We start from the raw sequence: 16,747 nt of genomic DNA on the forward strand, positions 1-16,747 counted from the left end.
TTCTACCTCTCTCCCCCTCTACCTCTATAGGGGACCTAGATCCCCTTCTTTCTACCTCTCTCCCCCTCTACCTATCAATTCATCTCTTTATCCATCTCTTTCTACCTCTCTCCCCCTCTACCTATCAATTCATCTCTTTATCCATCTCTTTCTACCTCTCTCCCCCTCTACCTATCAATTCATCTCCCATCTCTTTCTACCTATCAATCCATCTCTTTATCCATCTCTTTCTACCTCTCTCCCCCTCTACCTATCAATTCATCTCTTTATCCATCTCTTTCTTTCTCTCTCCCCCTCTACCTATCAATTCATCTCTTTATCCATCTCTTTCTACCTCTCTCCCCCTCTACCTATCAATCCATCTCTTTATCCATCTCTTTCTACCTCTCTCCCCCTCTACCTATCAATCCATCTCTTTATCCATCTCTCTCTTTATCCATCTCTTTCTACCTCTCTCCCCCTCTACCTATCAATTCATCTCTTTATCCATCTCTTTCTACCTCTCTCCCCCTCTACCTATCAATCCATCTCTTTATCCATCTCTTTCTACCTCTCTCCCCCTCTACCTATCAATCCATCTCTTTCTTTCTCTCTCTCCATCCGTTGCTTTTATCCCTTTTTTTCTGTAAACCTGTGGTCATGGATCTCTGACGTTATGAGATGAGCTCTTGTCAAATCCATGAGTTGTAGGTTTTGTGACTTGACCCACTAATGGACTTACTGTCACACTTCATCCCTTGGTGGAGGAGTCCGTAGAGAAGTGACCCGCAGTGGTCACAGAACGTGGGGCTTCCATAGGTATGGATTTTGAACTTGTGCTTGCTCCTCGGGTCCTGCACGAAGAGACACAGAGAGAGAGAGAGAGAGAGAGAGAGAGAGAGAGAGAGAGAGAGAGAGAGAGAGAGAGTGGGGGAGAAAAACAGAGAAAGAGACCAAATAAGTTCCTAACATACCAACAACAACAGCGATAAGAACGCGGCTCTTAGTGAACTGTACCAGGCTGTCAGTGAACAACAGACGGCACACCCAGACGGTTTCACCATCTTCACTGGAGATTTTAACCATGCCGATCTCAAAACTGTACTTCCAAAGCTACACCAGCATGTTGATTTTCCAACAAGAGGAGATAACATCCTGGACCTGGTCTACACTACACACAAAGGAGCATACAAAGCCACCCCCCTCCCCCACATTGGACTTTCAGACCATATCACTGTTATGCTAATGCCCGCATACAGACAAAGGGTGCGAACAAACCGGGTTAAGTAAGCAGGTAAAAGTGTGGCCTGAGGGAGCCTCCGATGCTCTTCAAGACTGCTTTGACACAACAGACTGGGAAATGTTTAAGCAGGCAGCCACTTACAACAACCGGACAGACATAGAGGAGTATACAGACACTGTAACCTCTTACATCACCAAGTGCATCGATGATGTGACCCACACAAAAAGACATCATCACTGGGCTAACTGGAAGCCATGGCTGACAGGGGGGGATGTCCTCAGGCTGCTGAGGGCCAGAGACAAAGCCTACAGAGCTGGGGATGAAGCTGGCATGAAAACAGCGAGAGCCAACCTGTCCCGTGGCATCAAGGGAAGCAAAAAGGAATACACTCACAAGATAACCACCCACTTCAAAGACAGCAGGAACGCACAAAGCCTATGGCAGGGCATTCAAGCCCTCACGGGACTACAAGCCCAGCCTGAGCTGTGAGAGCAACATCCCTCTGCTCAACAACCTGAACCCTCTTTGCTGGCTTTGGAAGCACAAAACAGCACCTGCCCACAGAAGACCCATCCCCCCTCTACATGAGCAGCCCCTGTGCCTCTCTGCCGACAGCGTGAAGAGGACACTTGCTGCTATCAACACCAGTAAAGGCAACAGGTCCAGACAACATCCCAGGTCGTGCACTGAAGGACTGGCCCAGGGGAGCTTAAGGATGTCTTCACAGACATCTTTAACACTTCCCTGAAGCAAGCCATCGATCCCCATCATGTTTCAAAGCTGCCACCATCATACCTGTGCGAAGAAAACTGCTCCATCCTGCTTCAATGACTACCGCCCTGTGGCACTGACACCCATCATCATGAAGTGCTTTGAGCGGCTTGTCAGGTCACATATCAAAGCCATTCTCCCCCACCCTGGACCCCTTCCAGTTTGCATACCGAGCCAAGCGGTCTACAGAGGATGCAATCTGCTCTGCCCTCCACCCAGCCCTCACCCACCTGGAAAAAAAGAGACTCATATGTGAGATTGCTGTTTATAGACTTCAGTTCTGCATTCAACACCATAATACCACAACAACTCATCTGCAAACTTGACAAACTGGGACTCAGTACCTACCTCTGCAACTGGCTACTGGACTTCCTCTGTCAGAGGCCCCAAGTAGTACGTGTTGGCAACAATACCTCAAGCAGCATCACACTGAGCACAGGGGCCCCCCAAGGCTGCGTGCTCAGTCCGGCTGCTCTTCACCCTGCTGGCCGATGACTGCACTGCAACCTACAGCAACAATCACATAGTGAAATTTGCTGACGACACAACTCTGGTGGGTCTCATCACCAAGGGCGACGAGACTCAATACAGGTTGGAGGTCGACCATCTGACCACGTGGTGCAGGGACAACAACCTCCTGCTGAACGTCAGCAAGACCAAAGAGATTGTTGTTGACTTCCGGAGAGGTCACACCCAACACCTGCCACTGACCATCGACGGTGCTGTGGTGGAGAGAGCGAGCAGCACCAAATTCCTGGGGGTGCACATCAGTGAAGACCTCTCCTGGACCACAAAAACTGCATCACTGGCGAAGAGCTCAGCGCCTGTACTTCCTCGCGGAAACTCAGGCGAGCAAGTGCTCCACCAGCCATCATGACCACATTCTACCGAGGCACCATTGAGAGCATCCTCTCCAGCTGTATCGCTGTGTGGGAGTGGGAGCTGCACTGAATACAACAGGAAAGCCCTGCAGCATAGTGAACACAGCTGGAAGGATCATTGGTGCTTCACTCCCCTCCCTGAAGGACATTTACACCACCAACCTCACCCATAGGCGACCAAAATTGTGAGTGATGCAAGTCACCCCGCTCACAATCTGTTTGATCTACTGCCCTCTGGGAAGAGGTACAGAAGCCTCGCGGCTCCCACTACCAGACTCACCAACAGCTTCATACACCAAGCTGTAAGGATGCTGAACTCTCCCTCCTCTCCCCCTCCACCCTCAGCTACATAACATCCTGGACATTGGACCCACAATGGCCTGCACTACTCCACTTGCACACTTGCACACTTTACAACTTGGTTGTTGTTGTCCTGAAAACACAACACTTCTGCTGCTCTTACATAACTTGCACCACTATGCCACTTTCTTTATTACTTAGGTCAAACAGAACTACCCAAGCCTTTTATTGGCCTGACTTTGCACTAGTATTTTATTGACTGTCTATGCACAATTTCAACCAAATTTTGCTGCTCTTATTTTTTCATTATTATATGTGCCCTCTTATTTACTTATTTACTTACTTTTTTGTTTACTTGAATGTTATGTTTGTCTGTGGACTTAAATTGGTAAAATATGTCTTGTCTTCACCGTGGGATAGTGAGAAACGTAATTTTGATCTCTTTGTATGTCTGGAACATGTGAAGAAATTGACAATAAAGCTGACTTTGACTTTGACTTTGAACATGTTACTTAAGTTTACATTTAACCCATCCATTAATTTAGGGAAAGAACAACTGTTTTCATCATGAACAACTGACATATGCTAAAGTCTGTCTGCAGCACCAACCCAAAGTCAGAAGTCTGAGATCAGTCAATATCTTGATAATACCATGTTGATATAAGTTAAACAAGACCTTTCTGAAGCACTCTGTTTACAATAAAAAAACAGTGGACTATTATAGTGTCCACTTAAAGTAAACAGCCGTTTAGAGAGCTTTTAGACATACTTCAGAACAAAATATATAAATATATTTGTTTGGCCCGCTGACAAAATCAACTTGAGGTGAACAGGGGGCAGATCTCACAAAATGCTTTTTATTAGCTCATAAAGACTCATGCACAGGGAAGACTACAGAATCCAATAAACGATGACTGGCCAGCTTTTTGAAAGCCCAGCACAATTAAAAATGTGAGATGGAAAACGGCAAAGAAAAACATGTGGGACCGAGTTTTGCAGATGTTTCCCACACAGTGCGGCAGACAAAGTGAGTCACTTGGCAAGGCCAACTTGACCTGAGAAGAATGACTATACATCAAAACGCTGAAAACAAACCAGACAACCAACAACCCACCAATCATTCAACATAATGGGTATGGTATTGAATGAAAATGGTGGAAAAATATCTATGCTTGTATGTAACATTACATTTTTCCATTAATTCAAACGTTCTAAAGAGATTTCTGAAAGGTGCATTAACGGAACAAACAGTTCATACTGATATACATTTTTGTGGGTCACAAAATGTATACGGGTCACAAAAATGGACAATCATAAGTCTAAACACGATTTGGCAAGTGCGGCTGTCTAGACAAACACACCTGCTCAGTATTCATTCATTCAGATAGAGATAGACAGATAGATACTTTATTGATCCCCAAGGGGAAATTCAAAGGTCTCAGTAGCATACAGACATCAAACACAACATGCACTTACAGCAGAAATGGTAAATATAAGTATAAGTATAAACATATAACCAAACTCCACTGTACAATAGAGACAGTAGAAGATAAGAAAAACTAACAAAACTAAATACTAAATATTCTATATAAATTAAATTAAAAGACACTGATTGTATTTAGATTGCCACTCCGCAGGCGGATGTCTTGACCTGTGCATGTTTTAAGAGCCACTCGCTGTCTTCATGGGTTCAAGAAGCTGCCTAATTGGTCAGCGAGATGGATTAGTCATTCCGTAAGTCCTCTTTTAAGTTCATTATAAAAGCGTTACTCTCTTTATAGGTCATTGGGAGATCCTGCTGAGAAAGACTCAGTTGGCGTGCCAAACTGAAGGCTCTGGTGAGCGTAGTCGTTTTCCCCAATGGGTTCTCAGTGAAGGCCTGTCATCTACGCCAGGGGTTCCCAAACTTTTCCACGACAAGGCCCCCCAAATACCACTAGGTTCTGGCCAAGGACTCCCTTGATGTGTTATTAAACCCATCGACAACACAACGGCAAAAACACATTAAGCTAAACCTAATAATTATTTTAGCCACAAGCACTTCCCAATGGAGCGAAAAAACTGCATTTGGGGCTTTCTGCTATATGAGCGCTATCATTATCATGGAAAATATAATGTTCAGATATGTGAGACATTATTATAATGGCATTGTATAAAAACCCTCATAGTAATACTCGTGCAGGAACACATTACGCGCAGTGGCACCTCCATCAAGTTTCGAGAAAGTATCCCCATGTAGCTGTACTTAGCTAAGCTTAGATAACGTTGTGAGCTAAAATCGAGACTCCACAGTTTTGATTTAGCATAAGGAAATACCAACAAGGGGTAACATGGACGAGAGTTCACTTACTGCTCATTCATCAAAGACTACCTCATGGCAGTGAGATGCTTTCAAAATCTGTTTTAGCTTAGTTTTGGAAAACAGAGCTGTCTCACTGACATTAGCTTAATTACTTGGCTCAAACAGCAAGAAATAACTCTGAAGTGTTTTATAATGTCAGCTCTCATCTGGTCCCTGATGAATTCATATGGTTTCCTTACATTTATGTGACACTTCCACTACATCAAGGGAGAAGCCATGCTAGCGTTCCAGTGCACAGGTCACGTTGCGTTAGCGGAGAACCATGTCAACAACAGCAGGCTGCTCATACACTCAGTGGGGACTGAGGAGAGAAGTGGTCAGCCAGGATTCAAGCAGACAGCTGGTGCCCCACAGACATGAGACACAAGGCTTTCCATGACAGGAGGAGGGAGGAGGCCAGGGACCAGAAGAGGACGGCTGAGGGAAGGAGAGTGGGGTCAGCCAGAGCCCACGGGGAGGAGTGCGGAGATACCGCAACGAGAGGAAACATCCACCACCGTCGGGATGGTCCAACGTCCGGTGGGAGTCTGTCGAGGAGGCTTTCGCTGTCCATTAGCATCGTGGGCCTAGGCTATTCTTAGAGAGAACTGAAAAGTTACGATTCCTGACTAACGCCGTTAAGCATGATGTACAACTATACCTTTCAAGCTGCAATAGCTTGCATAGAATGAAGCACATGAAACAGCAGGACTATTAGGCTGTAAGCTTGATTTAACCTGACCCAAATTCACATAGTAAACAGGCTTGGACTGGCCCAGCTCCATCTAAGAACCATTGCATTCTAATGTACATAGACTTCAGGTTCATAGTGACCCTTGGTTTGGGGGCGCTGTGGCGCAACTGACTACAGTGCTCATGCCATATACGGGTCCAAGTGCCCACGGGGACCCAAGTTCAAGTCTGACCCGGGTCATTTCCCGATCCAGCCACATCTCTCCCCTCCCACTCGCCTCCTGTCTGCCTCTTCACTGTCCTATCGTAATAAAAAGCCGAAATATATACTATATATACTAGTAGGCTACTATTCTAGTACTATATATACTAGAATAAAGCCGAAAGATATACTGTATACTTATTTTTTATAAAATATATACTATTACATTCATACTTATTTTTTATTAAAAAACAATTAACCTTGGTCCACCTTGGTTGATTAACCTTTAACCACTCAGCATTAACTATGGGACTGCAATGCTTCCTACTCCACCATCTAACTTAATGATTCATTTGCCTTTCTCCAAACCCTGTGGGCAGTAAGGAAATGTTTTCGCCCTTGATGAAGAACTTCTTTCTCCCTTTTATGAGATGTTACTCGATTTTCAGATAAATGTCACACTCTCTGTCTCCATCACACCACTGAGAGACAACAGTCTGTCACCAGCGCCCACAACTGCCCACTCAGTCATGGGTTAGTCACAGACAATCCACACACAATCTCAGACCAACAACTGACTATTAATCATTAAGGCTAAGGTTACCATAAAACACCTACACTTGCATAAATGGAGACTCTGTGTGTGTGTGTGTGTGCGTGTGTGTACTTGCGTGTGTGCGTGCCTGTGTGTGTGTGTGTGTGTGTGCTTATTATAGAGCGCTGCTTCCCCTTGCACTCACAGCTCTTGCTTTCTGTTTCCTCGGGGCACGGCCTTGGCGCGTATTTAATAGGCTGCTCAATTATTTATCAAAGGCATCAATGTTTCATGGACACTTGTAATGGACTCTGTGCACAGAGTAAATGACACAATAGCTGACTGGAGCAGCCCTGGAATGGAACGAGAAGGAAACATTAGCCCATGACACTTGCAGTGCTAAAGCACAGAGGCTGACTGGTGACAATGGGTGTTCCACCTCATCAAATCACAGAACAGAAGTAGTACTTGCTTTTATTAATTAATTAATTACTTACTCAAGTATTCAGATGTACAAGTATTTGTCCTTTTTAATGTGTTGTACTGTAATTTGGTCATTATAGTAATAGGGTATCATTTGTTCAGTTATACATCCAACAAAAACATTTTACCTATTGTCATAACTTTGCAACTGTTCAAATGGATTCAATAATATAATTTAAATCATTAATCATTCTCTGTTCACAAATCTAAACAAACGTTTTAACTGCCCAATACAAAACCAGATAACTAAATTTTGAGCAGATTATTTATTGTTTAATGATGTACGCTAAAGATCTAGCTATGTGGTGAATGTCAGGTGATAATTTCATTCCAATTTCACAATGATCATGGAGGATAACCTGATTAACACCAGACCACTTCTCATGTTGCAAACAGGTTTGTGTAGCTCTTCCAGGCTACATGGAGGATGTTCTAATGAAGAATCTATTGAAAACAGGTTTGTGTAGCTCTCCCAGGCTAGAGGCTGATTGGTGACAATAGGTGTTCCATCACCCAAGGATGGACTCAATCAAAGGATTGTCACTGACCAGGTCAATGCCTTTGATTCATCTATCCAAACACAGGCTAAAGAGGGCACTTTTAAGAGTACCGTTTTATTAGCATCAAAGAAGAGCAGTAGGACATCAGGGAGGAAATAAGAAGCGTTATGCAGGAAGAGTGCAGCGTGTGAGAGTGCAGTGTGTTGACCCTGGGACTGGGGAGTCGACGGACACACTGTGTGAGAAGACAGCGCTTTGTGTTGTGGGAGATTTGGCTTACAGGACACAATGAGTCACAGTGAGGGGAAGATGTTAGCATGGTGCCATTTCAACTGCCTTTAAGAGTTCCTCGACTTTACACCCACCAGCCGCTGGCATTTGACACACACACACACACACACACACACACACAGAGCACCTCTCTCAGAAACATAAACATGCACATACTCAGACACATAGAGCCAGAGACACACACACACACACACAGATGGGAGACACGGATACCACAATGGCATGTCAGTTCCATCCTTTCATGTCCTGTCTGTCTGCCTAATCAAAACAGCCAGAGAGAGACAGTGCGTTCAGAAACCTGCCGTCTCTGATGATAGTGGGGATCAGATCAAAGGAAACGCCTTAAGTTTGGGTTCTAGACTAAACACGCATGAAAGGTACCAGCCTTTAATCATCCCATGACTAAAGTTCAGTGGTAGAACAGTGGGTCTGGACCAGTGACGGTATATATGAGTCTATGCTCTGAACACAAACTGACACCACATAAAAAGCACACACACACACACACACACACACACACACACACACACACACACAGAGAAAGTAAGAAAGATTGAGTGGGAGACTGAGCAAGAAAGAGATGATCTGATATTTGATATTTGCCACCGTCCCAGTTTTACTTCCATCACTTCCACCACAGCTGGATAAATAGATTACCGCGCAGCTGAACTGCATAATATCTCTTATATGGTGACGAAAATAACCTGGCGCACGCAGCGCACCCTCGTCTCGGGATTAGTCTGCGCTCGGGCCTCCTCTTAGGGGGCTGGCAAACACACGTGGAAGAAGGCGGTCGGCGGGCGAGCTGGAGTCGAGCCACCTTTGCTGCGAGCAAACACTCCAAGCTTCCTTCCAACCGCACATCCATCACGGGCCGCCGGGCCAGCCGAGCACCTGGGGCAGGATGGATGGTAAACACGGACGGGAGGTTTCCAAGTAGAAGTGTCACTGCGTGCGTGATGGAGCTCGCTCTGTGGCCACCGTCGCCATGGGCACAGGGGCATGTAAGCAGGGGAGCAGCGCTTCATAAATCTGGACCTGTAATCGCCAGTTCTCTGGATGGGCTGTGTTGAAGACATATGACTGAGAGGATGGGACAGATATATTTCTGGAATTATTTTTAATAAAACTGCATATAATAGTTGGCCACAACCTGTCAATCAATGCCTAGAAATTACCTAGAAGTGATCTAGATGTCCCTGCGATGTAAGTCTTGGACTTACACAGCTTTTTAAAACGATTCCTATTTCCCAATTCACATAAGTTTACCCTGATCTAATAACAATTGAGCTTGCTGCTGGATAAATCTACAGCGGAGATCTGCTGTCCACTGCGCTGCCCGCTCCTCTATCCTCTTACAGTTAAGTAAGCCCCCCTGAGGGAAAAGGAATTAAGACCGCATTTTTTTCTTTTTTTTGTAAAGTGGACTTTTTTTGGGACGTGCAATATGTTCCGTCTGACTGACCCTGTGCGGGCGCGTGGCCACTCTGTTAAGACTGGACTGTGTGGCATCCTCACAGGGCTTTCCCTGGCGGAGAGCAGAGGGCCGAGAAAAGCCCTGAGGCTTCAGGGGGGGGACACTAAGCTGTGCTGGGCAACGTGTGGATGAGAAGGAGAGTAGAGGACCAGTCCCTCTCCATCTCACATGCTAAAGGGGGGACACGCTGCTTATACATGCAAGGCTATGGCTGCAAGCAACAAGTACATATAGGAATAGTACATCACGATCTCTTGTGCAGCAGACTAAATGATGATCAGTATGGTGCTTAGTATGGTGTTTCCTATAAAAAAACGAAAACACCGTACCCTCAGAACCTATTTAAAACACTTCACACAAACACACACACACACACACACAACTGGAAATAATGTTCCAGTCGTGTAGAACTAAGACCAATATGCATCCAGAGAACACAAAAGAAAGGCAAGTTCTGACATTAGATTGGGAAAAGACATTTTATTCTGTTGTTCTGTTGAGTTGTGAGAGTCTTCAGATTCGTCACTAGATGTGATTTGTTTTGTTGCTAGACCAGGCAGGTGAAGAAGTTGTTAAATGTAGCAACTGCAACACATCCATAAAACAACCGTGTTTATGGGTGCTTAAACTATAGTGGTTAGCTTGCCTATAAGGAAGAAGTTAGAAATCTCTGACTTCTAAGATGTTTTTAAAGGAGCTGTGTCTGACGCATTGAAAAATATCCCTCTAACCTATTTCATGAGGCTGCACAAAAACACACTGGGCTCCTGGAAACCTCCATGGCTCACCTAACTCAGCCTTACCGCACTGCACACAGGCTGAGAGCCGCTGATCCACAGCACTACAACTGTGCAGATCAAATCCGCTTTCTTGAGTATAGCAGGTACATGTTACATGGTTACAAACTGGAATCAGTTTAGTACAAACGGATCAACGGGTGAAGCTATCGATAGCAATCAAGAACGGAGTTGATTTTTGCTTTAACTGTGTTTCAACTGTGCGTTTGCCATCTTCACTTTGTACAGTGGCAATGTGGATGAGTTAAATGGTCGAGAGGGGACTCACTGCAACTCGTGGCATAAAATGAGCAGGAATGTACCAATGCTGGGCTACTTACATAATTAATATTACACTTTCATCACACTAATAGGTCTTTCCAGACATGGACACTACCGATCATAAAACAGTATTAGCAGAGAAAATAATATATCAAAAGCCCCAAACCATCGACACTGATGGAATCACAAAATCTAATTTGAAGATACACCACAGATTATGTCTGGATGTCTGGAAAGCAATTACATTTAGGGTTTAGTTGATGAGCTAGAATCGTTTTTAATTCTTCAAAGACTTCCGTCAGCTGTTGTCATTTCAATTATACATTTATTCTGCAATTACCGTACGTGGCACTTGGCAACCATCACAGACCATCTTGAGGAAATGGTACTTTGTCCATCAGTTCCCTTTTGTTCGAACACCACTAACCACTCGGTGAGTTTCACAGTTTTGAAAACGAACGTTAAGGGTTGTTTTAGGACATGTTTGAGCATGCCTGTAGGCAGCCACTCTGACTAGTCAAAGGCGATTCAAAACAAGTCAAAAAGTCAAGACAGTACCAATCGTCAAAAATGTCGGTGTCCACCACTCTAGTTAATCCAAAACAAACCAGAAAAGGGACTCAAAGTGCTAAATACCAGAATTTTTCTTTAAGAGAACAGATGTCAAATATGACAACTCGTGCTGATCGGTCTTTTTTTTATTACAGCCAGGGTTTAGGTTTGCCATGAAAAATGTAATTTATATTGATAAAAAAGTGTCAGAGATACAATATGGCCTCAATTTTTGGGGGTGAGGGGGACATTTTGTGATTTCAGGTGTTAAAATAATTGCATTTTCTGGGACAAAAAAGTCAATTGCATTTTCCGGGACAAAAAAGTCAATTTTAAGAATTGACTTTTTTGTCCCGGAAAATGCAATTATTTTACCCAGGCACCCAGGATGCTATGTCACACTCAGCAAAAAACGTACCACTGTTTCAATCGATACAAACACCAATCGCTTAAGCCACCTTTACATGGCTGAACAGAACCCCCTACTTCTATGTCACCCTAAAGCTTTGTAGACCGCTTACTCAGAGTATAATCCAGCCTGTTTCATGTTGAATCAATAGTTAGACCAGAAATTCACCTGGATCAATGAGCTCAGTTAGGTGTGTGTCTGTGCGCGTGTGTGTGTGTGTGTGTGTGTGTGTGTGTGTGTGTGTGTGTGTGTGTGTGTGTGTGTGTGTGTGTGTGTGTGTTTTCATGCTTGGTGGTGGTGGTGGTGGGGCAGCAGCAGAGAGGGTCATTCCCAAGACAGAAATGTGAGATCAATGAGTAGTGTGTGTGTGTGTGTGTAGGACCATGCTTGCCCCATCACCCATCACCCTTAGCTTAAGTGCCACAACAAGGCACTTTCAACTTCAGGCACACTGTGCAAAAGCAACAGTGACATCTGGAAGGTCATTCCACCAGCAACTCACTCTCTTGTGACTGTTCTACAGCGAATACCAGCCTCTTGTACCATTTGCAAATGCTTTACATGTGATTTAAATGATGCCTGGTGATTTTTCCACTTGAAAACAAGCGTTAAAAGATTAAAACCAGGTTTTGTTAAAGCACAACCCCAAGGGTGGATTGACTGACACTAAGACTACAGAGTGATCTCAGTCTCCGTAATACTATTAAAGGAATGTTACGCTACAACAAACGTTGTTAAGTAATTGTTCTTACAACAAGGATAATCAGCTTTTTATATCACAAACTTGGTAACCTTAAAAACACACTCAAATCAAATTAGGACAACATGTGGATCAAGTTGCCCTTCGCAATCCTGCCTTGGCAGGGGTAGAGCCTCTAACTTATGGACACTGAATATCAGCTTGACTTTTTCCAGCTGATTTCCAGCCTCACACCACATATAACTACTGTTGATAAATCCTCTTATTACTCAAGATGACAAAACCTACCATTAATCTAAAAGGAAAAATATAACAACATAGCAGACGAGAATATTCTTAACTATTTTGTATCCATGCTTTGAGACACTGAATACATGATATTTTGCATTTATACTGACCGTCCAACACACTCATAAGCCACATTTAAATGGACAATTTTACACGGTTTACATGGGGTGCGTTCTATTCCAATCAGCCGTTTTAGAATCTTTGATCGGAATAGCCGTTGTTGGCTACTTTTCCTTGAGAAGATACCGTAGGCAATCCGATTGACCGATGGCTGTTCAATCGGAATAGGAACAGATTACACCACCTCTTTTATTGCAATTAAAATTCTGATCGAATCAGGCATTTTTATTCCGATTGAGGTGTTTATATGAGATTTTTTATTCCGATTGAGCCGTTATTCCGTTTCTAATGGGATTAAAAGTGTTCATGTCACCGTGGTGATAGACACACAAATCGTATGCTGCAACTGCAGACTCCACTCTCATATCCTTTCGGTTCTGTGGGGCGCATGACAGCTGAGCCATTGGACCTTACTGCCTTTTAAAGGATGGGCACACAAGATGCATCAGCCTCAGTGACTTCCTGCCGTCTGTGGCCTTCTCCCACATCAGGGTCTGGGAAACAACTGTCTGGCTTTTACCTCCATCGTCCACATGTCTTAAGCTTAAGATGTCCTAATTAAATGACTGTGGTGTGTGTGTGTGTGTGTGTGTGTGTGTGTGTGTGTGTGTGTGTGTGTGTAAAAGAAAAAAAAAACACACAATGTGTGTCCGTAACAGTGTGCACATCGTAAAGAGAGAGATTGATGTTTCAAAGTGAGGTGTGTGTGTGTGTGTGTGTGTGTGTGTGAGTAAGACACATCACAGCGCACTGTTTAAAAGCTGAGACGCAGCCAGCTGTAGTTAGTCATGTCCGCCCACACACAGCTGATGCTGAAGGATTAGCTTGTTGTTTTTCATTCTTACCCCTTCTCCCTATCTTCCTCTCCCTCTCTCTCTCTTTCCTTTCTCTCTCTCTCCCTCTCTTCACCCCCTTTACTCTCTGGGTCTGTGTCGACCCCCATTCTCACACTCCACCGTAGTGCAGAGAGAAACATCCAGCTCAATGCCTGCCTTCACTTCCGATCAAGTCAAACGGCTTCCAAAACACGCCCCAAGGAAGGGACCACAGCCAACCGCACCACACAGCACACCAGAGTGCACCGAGGGTGAGCGAGGCACAGCGGAGAGGGCGGACGACACTGGACGACGTCATCAGAGAGTCAACAGATCTCTTGTCTATAAAATGGTGCCAATGAAGAGTGGCAACAAATCTGGGGAGGACTTGGGGGACCTGGAATTGAGAACAGTAGAACAAGTGTGGCACAAAAAGCCACTCCTGTCACAACACAAGTATGAAAATATGAGAAGAGGAATGATGGATATGGGGAGTAGTGCAAGTCCCATCTGCTTACGATCAAGAGCGTCCATTACGATAGAAAAAAAACCCTTGGACGTGCATGTCAGCATGCTCCAATGGATCTGTGCAGAAGACATCACTTGCACTTCGGCCTGGACTTCAACATGTCCTCTTGGTTAGCAGTGGTCAATGTGAGCATGTATACACAAGGAACAGGGAATTTCTGTTTCAAAAAAAGATCTTTTAGATCTGATCTTTCAGTAGGATCAGCAATATACTAATCATACAATGACACCATATTGGCTCAAAAGAACCTTTCACCACTATGTTAGAGGCCCAATGGAAGAGAAAAGGACTAAGGTCAACAACAGCACTGTGCTGGGTAGAACACGACCCTCAGCGACAAAATGTGTCGGTCATAGCAGAGCTCTGTAAAGTAGCCAGAACACACACAAGCAGTTATTACTTCTGTATGCAAATATTACTTCTGTAAAAAAGGATGGAACTTAAAAAAAATAAAAAATAAGAGCTTGGCGATTTTCTTTTTTACCTTATTCAACCATTTCATTGCATGTTCATCATACTGTATCTACTGCATGTGAAATCCCCAGGACATGAGCCTTAGTCCTCCTCTCTCCCTGTTCCATCTGAAGCAGGTGGTGAGATCAAAACAGGGAAACCTACGAGCGGCGAATGTCCAGCACAAGTACGTGAGCACCAAGTGGCTTTCCACCGGGCCGGACATGCTGTGCTGCACATTGACCACATTAACCTTAAATGAGACGAGTGTAACGTGTGAGCACGCTCCCCCTCAATTGTTCATTAAATGGGCCCGCGGAGCGAGAGGCCTGTCGCTCCCCGCAGCCCGGCCACTCATTACACCCTGTAATTGGGCCTTAAGCAGGCGCGGCAGGCTGGCCTCTGTCCGCGCTAGGGCTAGCGCAGCGTACTGCGGCGGCCCCTGCGCTCGGTGGGCGGGGGCGAGGAGGAGATGAGGTTAGGGCATTTAGAGTGATGATTCACTCGCATGGGCTGGCAGAGACGGGACAAACACAATTACGCCCGTGTAACCGGCGAGTTAGTCAGTCAGGAGGGACACCCAGCAGAACACACACACACACACACACACACACACACACACACACACACACACACACACACACACACACACACACACACACACACACACACACACACACACACACACACACACACACACACACACACACACGGGGAGCGCAGACGGTTTATCATTGACGGCTAAAGAGAAAATAACTGCAGAGGCACTGAAGTTAAGCGGTTGCTAAACGGGCTCAAAGGTTCAGCTGTATGGTGGACTAAGGCCACATTCTTCTCTTGGAGGAAGAAAAGAGGAATAGTCTACAATTCAATCAAAACATCAGTGGTTTCAAGAAAAATCTTAATGACTTGGAATTGCTTCAAACGCATAGATCAGCCAGATCTGTTTCACTCCGTGCCTTTCAAAAGGAAATTACAGCAAGTCGGAAAGCTTCCTTAGCTCAGTACAAGAGCTAAAACTGATCAAATCTGCAAGAAAAGGTCAACAAATCTGTTGACAGCAAGTGGTATATTTCCAGTGTTGTATTAGTACAAGTTATCAAATACAGCCCATAAATATTTAATACTAAAGACCATCTTGGTGAAGAAGAATGCAGGAGTGGGCCGATTCCAAAAGCCACATTAGCAGTGAAACCTGAACCCAATGGAAAGAAAGGAATACACCAGAGAACTGAGCCCTAAGAAGTCCCAGGATGCTGAGCGATTAAGTGTAAGCATGTGTGTGTATGTGTGGCTTTCACATACACAGTTCAATATCCTCCCTGTATTGATCTGCCAGCTACTGTCTTGGGTCATAATGTCACTCCTGGAGTGATTTGGGCCGTCCCCTGACACCCTGACATGTTTTCCACAAACGACTGGAGCGAGGCGCCAAGTTCAGCCCCCAATGAGATTTCAGACATGTTACCAGGGAAGAAAGCTCCAAAAAGCAACAGACTGTAGACATACTGTTGGAGACTATGGTTAAGAGGCAAAATATGGCAACCCCAGATGAGTTCAGGACTGTTTAGAGGTGGTAATTTTGGAGCAACAGTTGGTCCAACAAGTCTCACCCCATCTCAAAGGCACAATAGTGTCTGATGGCTAATCAGTGGATGCTGCGCTCACTAGGACGCTTCATGCCAGATGGGGCATGTGATAGACATCTGAAATAGCTTTTTAGAAGATTATTGAGCTGAGGGTCCAAAGTAGAAACTGGAGCACACACACACACACACACACACACACACACACACACACACACACAGAGAGAGACACACAAAGACATACACAGACACAGATACCCCCACACACACACACACACACACACACGCTCTTCATGAGCATCAAATTCAATGAGCTCGTAATAAACACATGGAAAACACTAACTGACAGCTCATCTGAAAGAATCTGTGTATGTGTGTGTGGGTGTGTGGGTGTGTATGCATGTGTGTGTGTGGGTGGGTGTCTGCGTGATTGATTCTGTCAGTCAGCGACGCGCTGCCAAACGACGAGTAATTAGCAGCGGATTAATTAGTCATGTTTGAGTCTCGATTCCTAATTAGCACTTTACTGGAGGCACGTTGG

The 16,747-nt window shown here is 44.8% G+C and overlaps 1 protein-coding gene across 3 annotated transcripts in view; it reads right to left on the minus strand.

Annotated features, from left to right (window-relative positions):
* Positions 1-16,747, minus strand: part of prkcaa (protein kinase C, alpha, a) — a 155,819-nt gene that overhangs the window by 68,859 nt on the left and 70,213 nt on the right. For all 3 annotated transcript variants that reach the window (XM_048247365.1, XM_048247364.1, XM_048247366.1), the window contains exon 4: positions 722-833. In XM_048247365.1, the coding sequence (XP_048103322.1) occupies positions 722-833 (112 nt within the window). The remainder of the gene's footprint in view (positions 1-721; positions 834-16,747) is intronic.

Source organism: Alosa alosa, chromosome 7, assembly GCF_017589495.1.
Source record: "Alosa alosa isolate M-15738 ecotype Scorff River chromosome 7, AALO_Geno_1.1, whole genome shotgun sequence".
Classification (NCBI taxonomy): Eukaryota; Metazoa; Chordata; class Actinopteri; order Clupeiformes; family Clupeidae; genus Alosa; species Alosa alosa.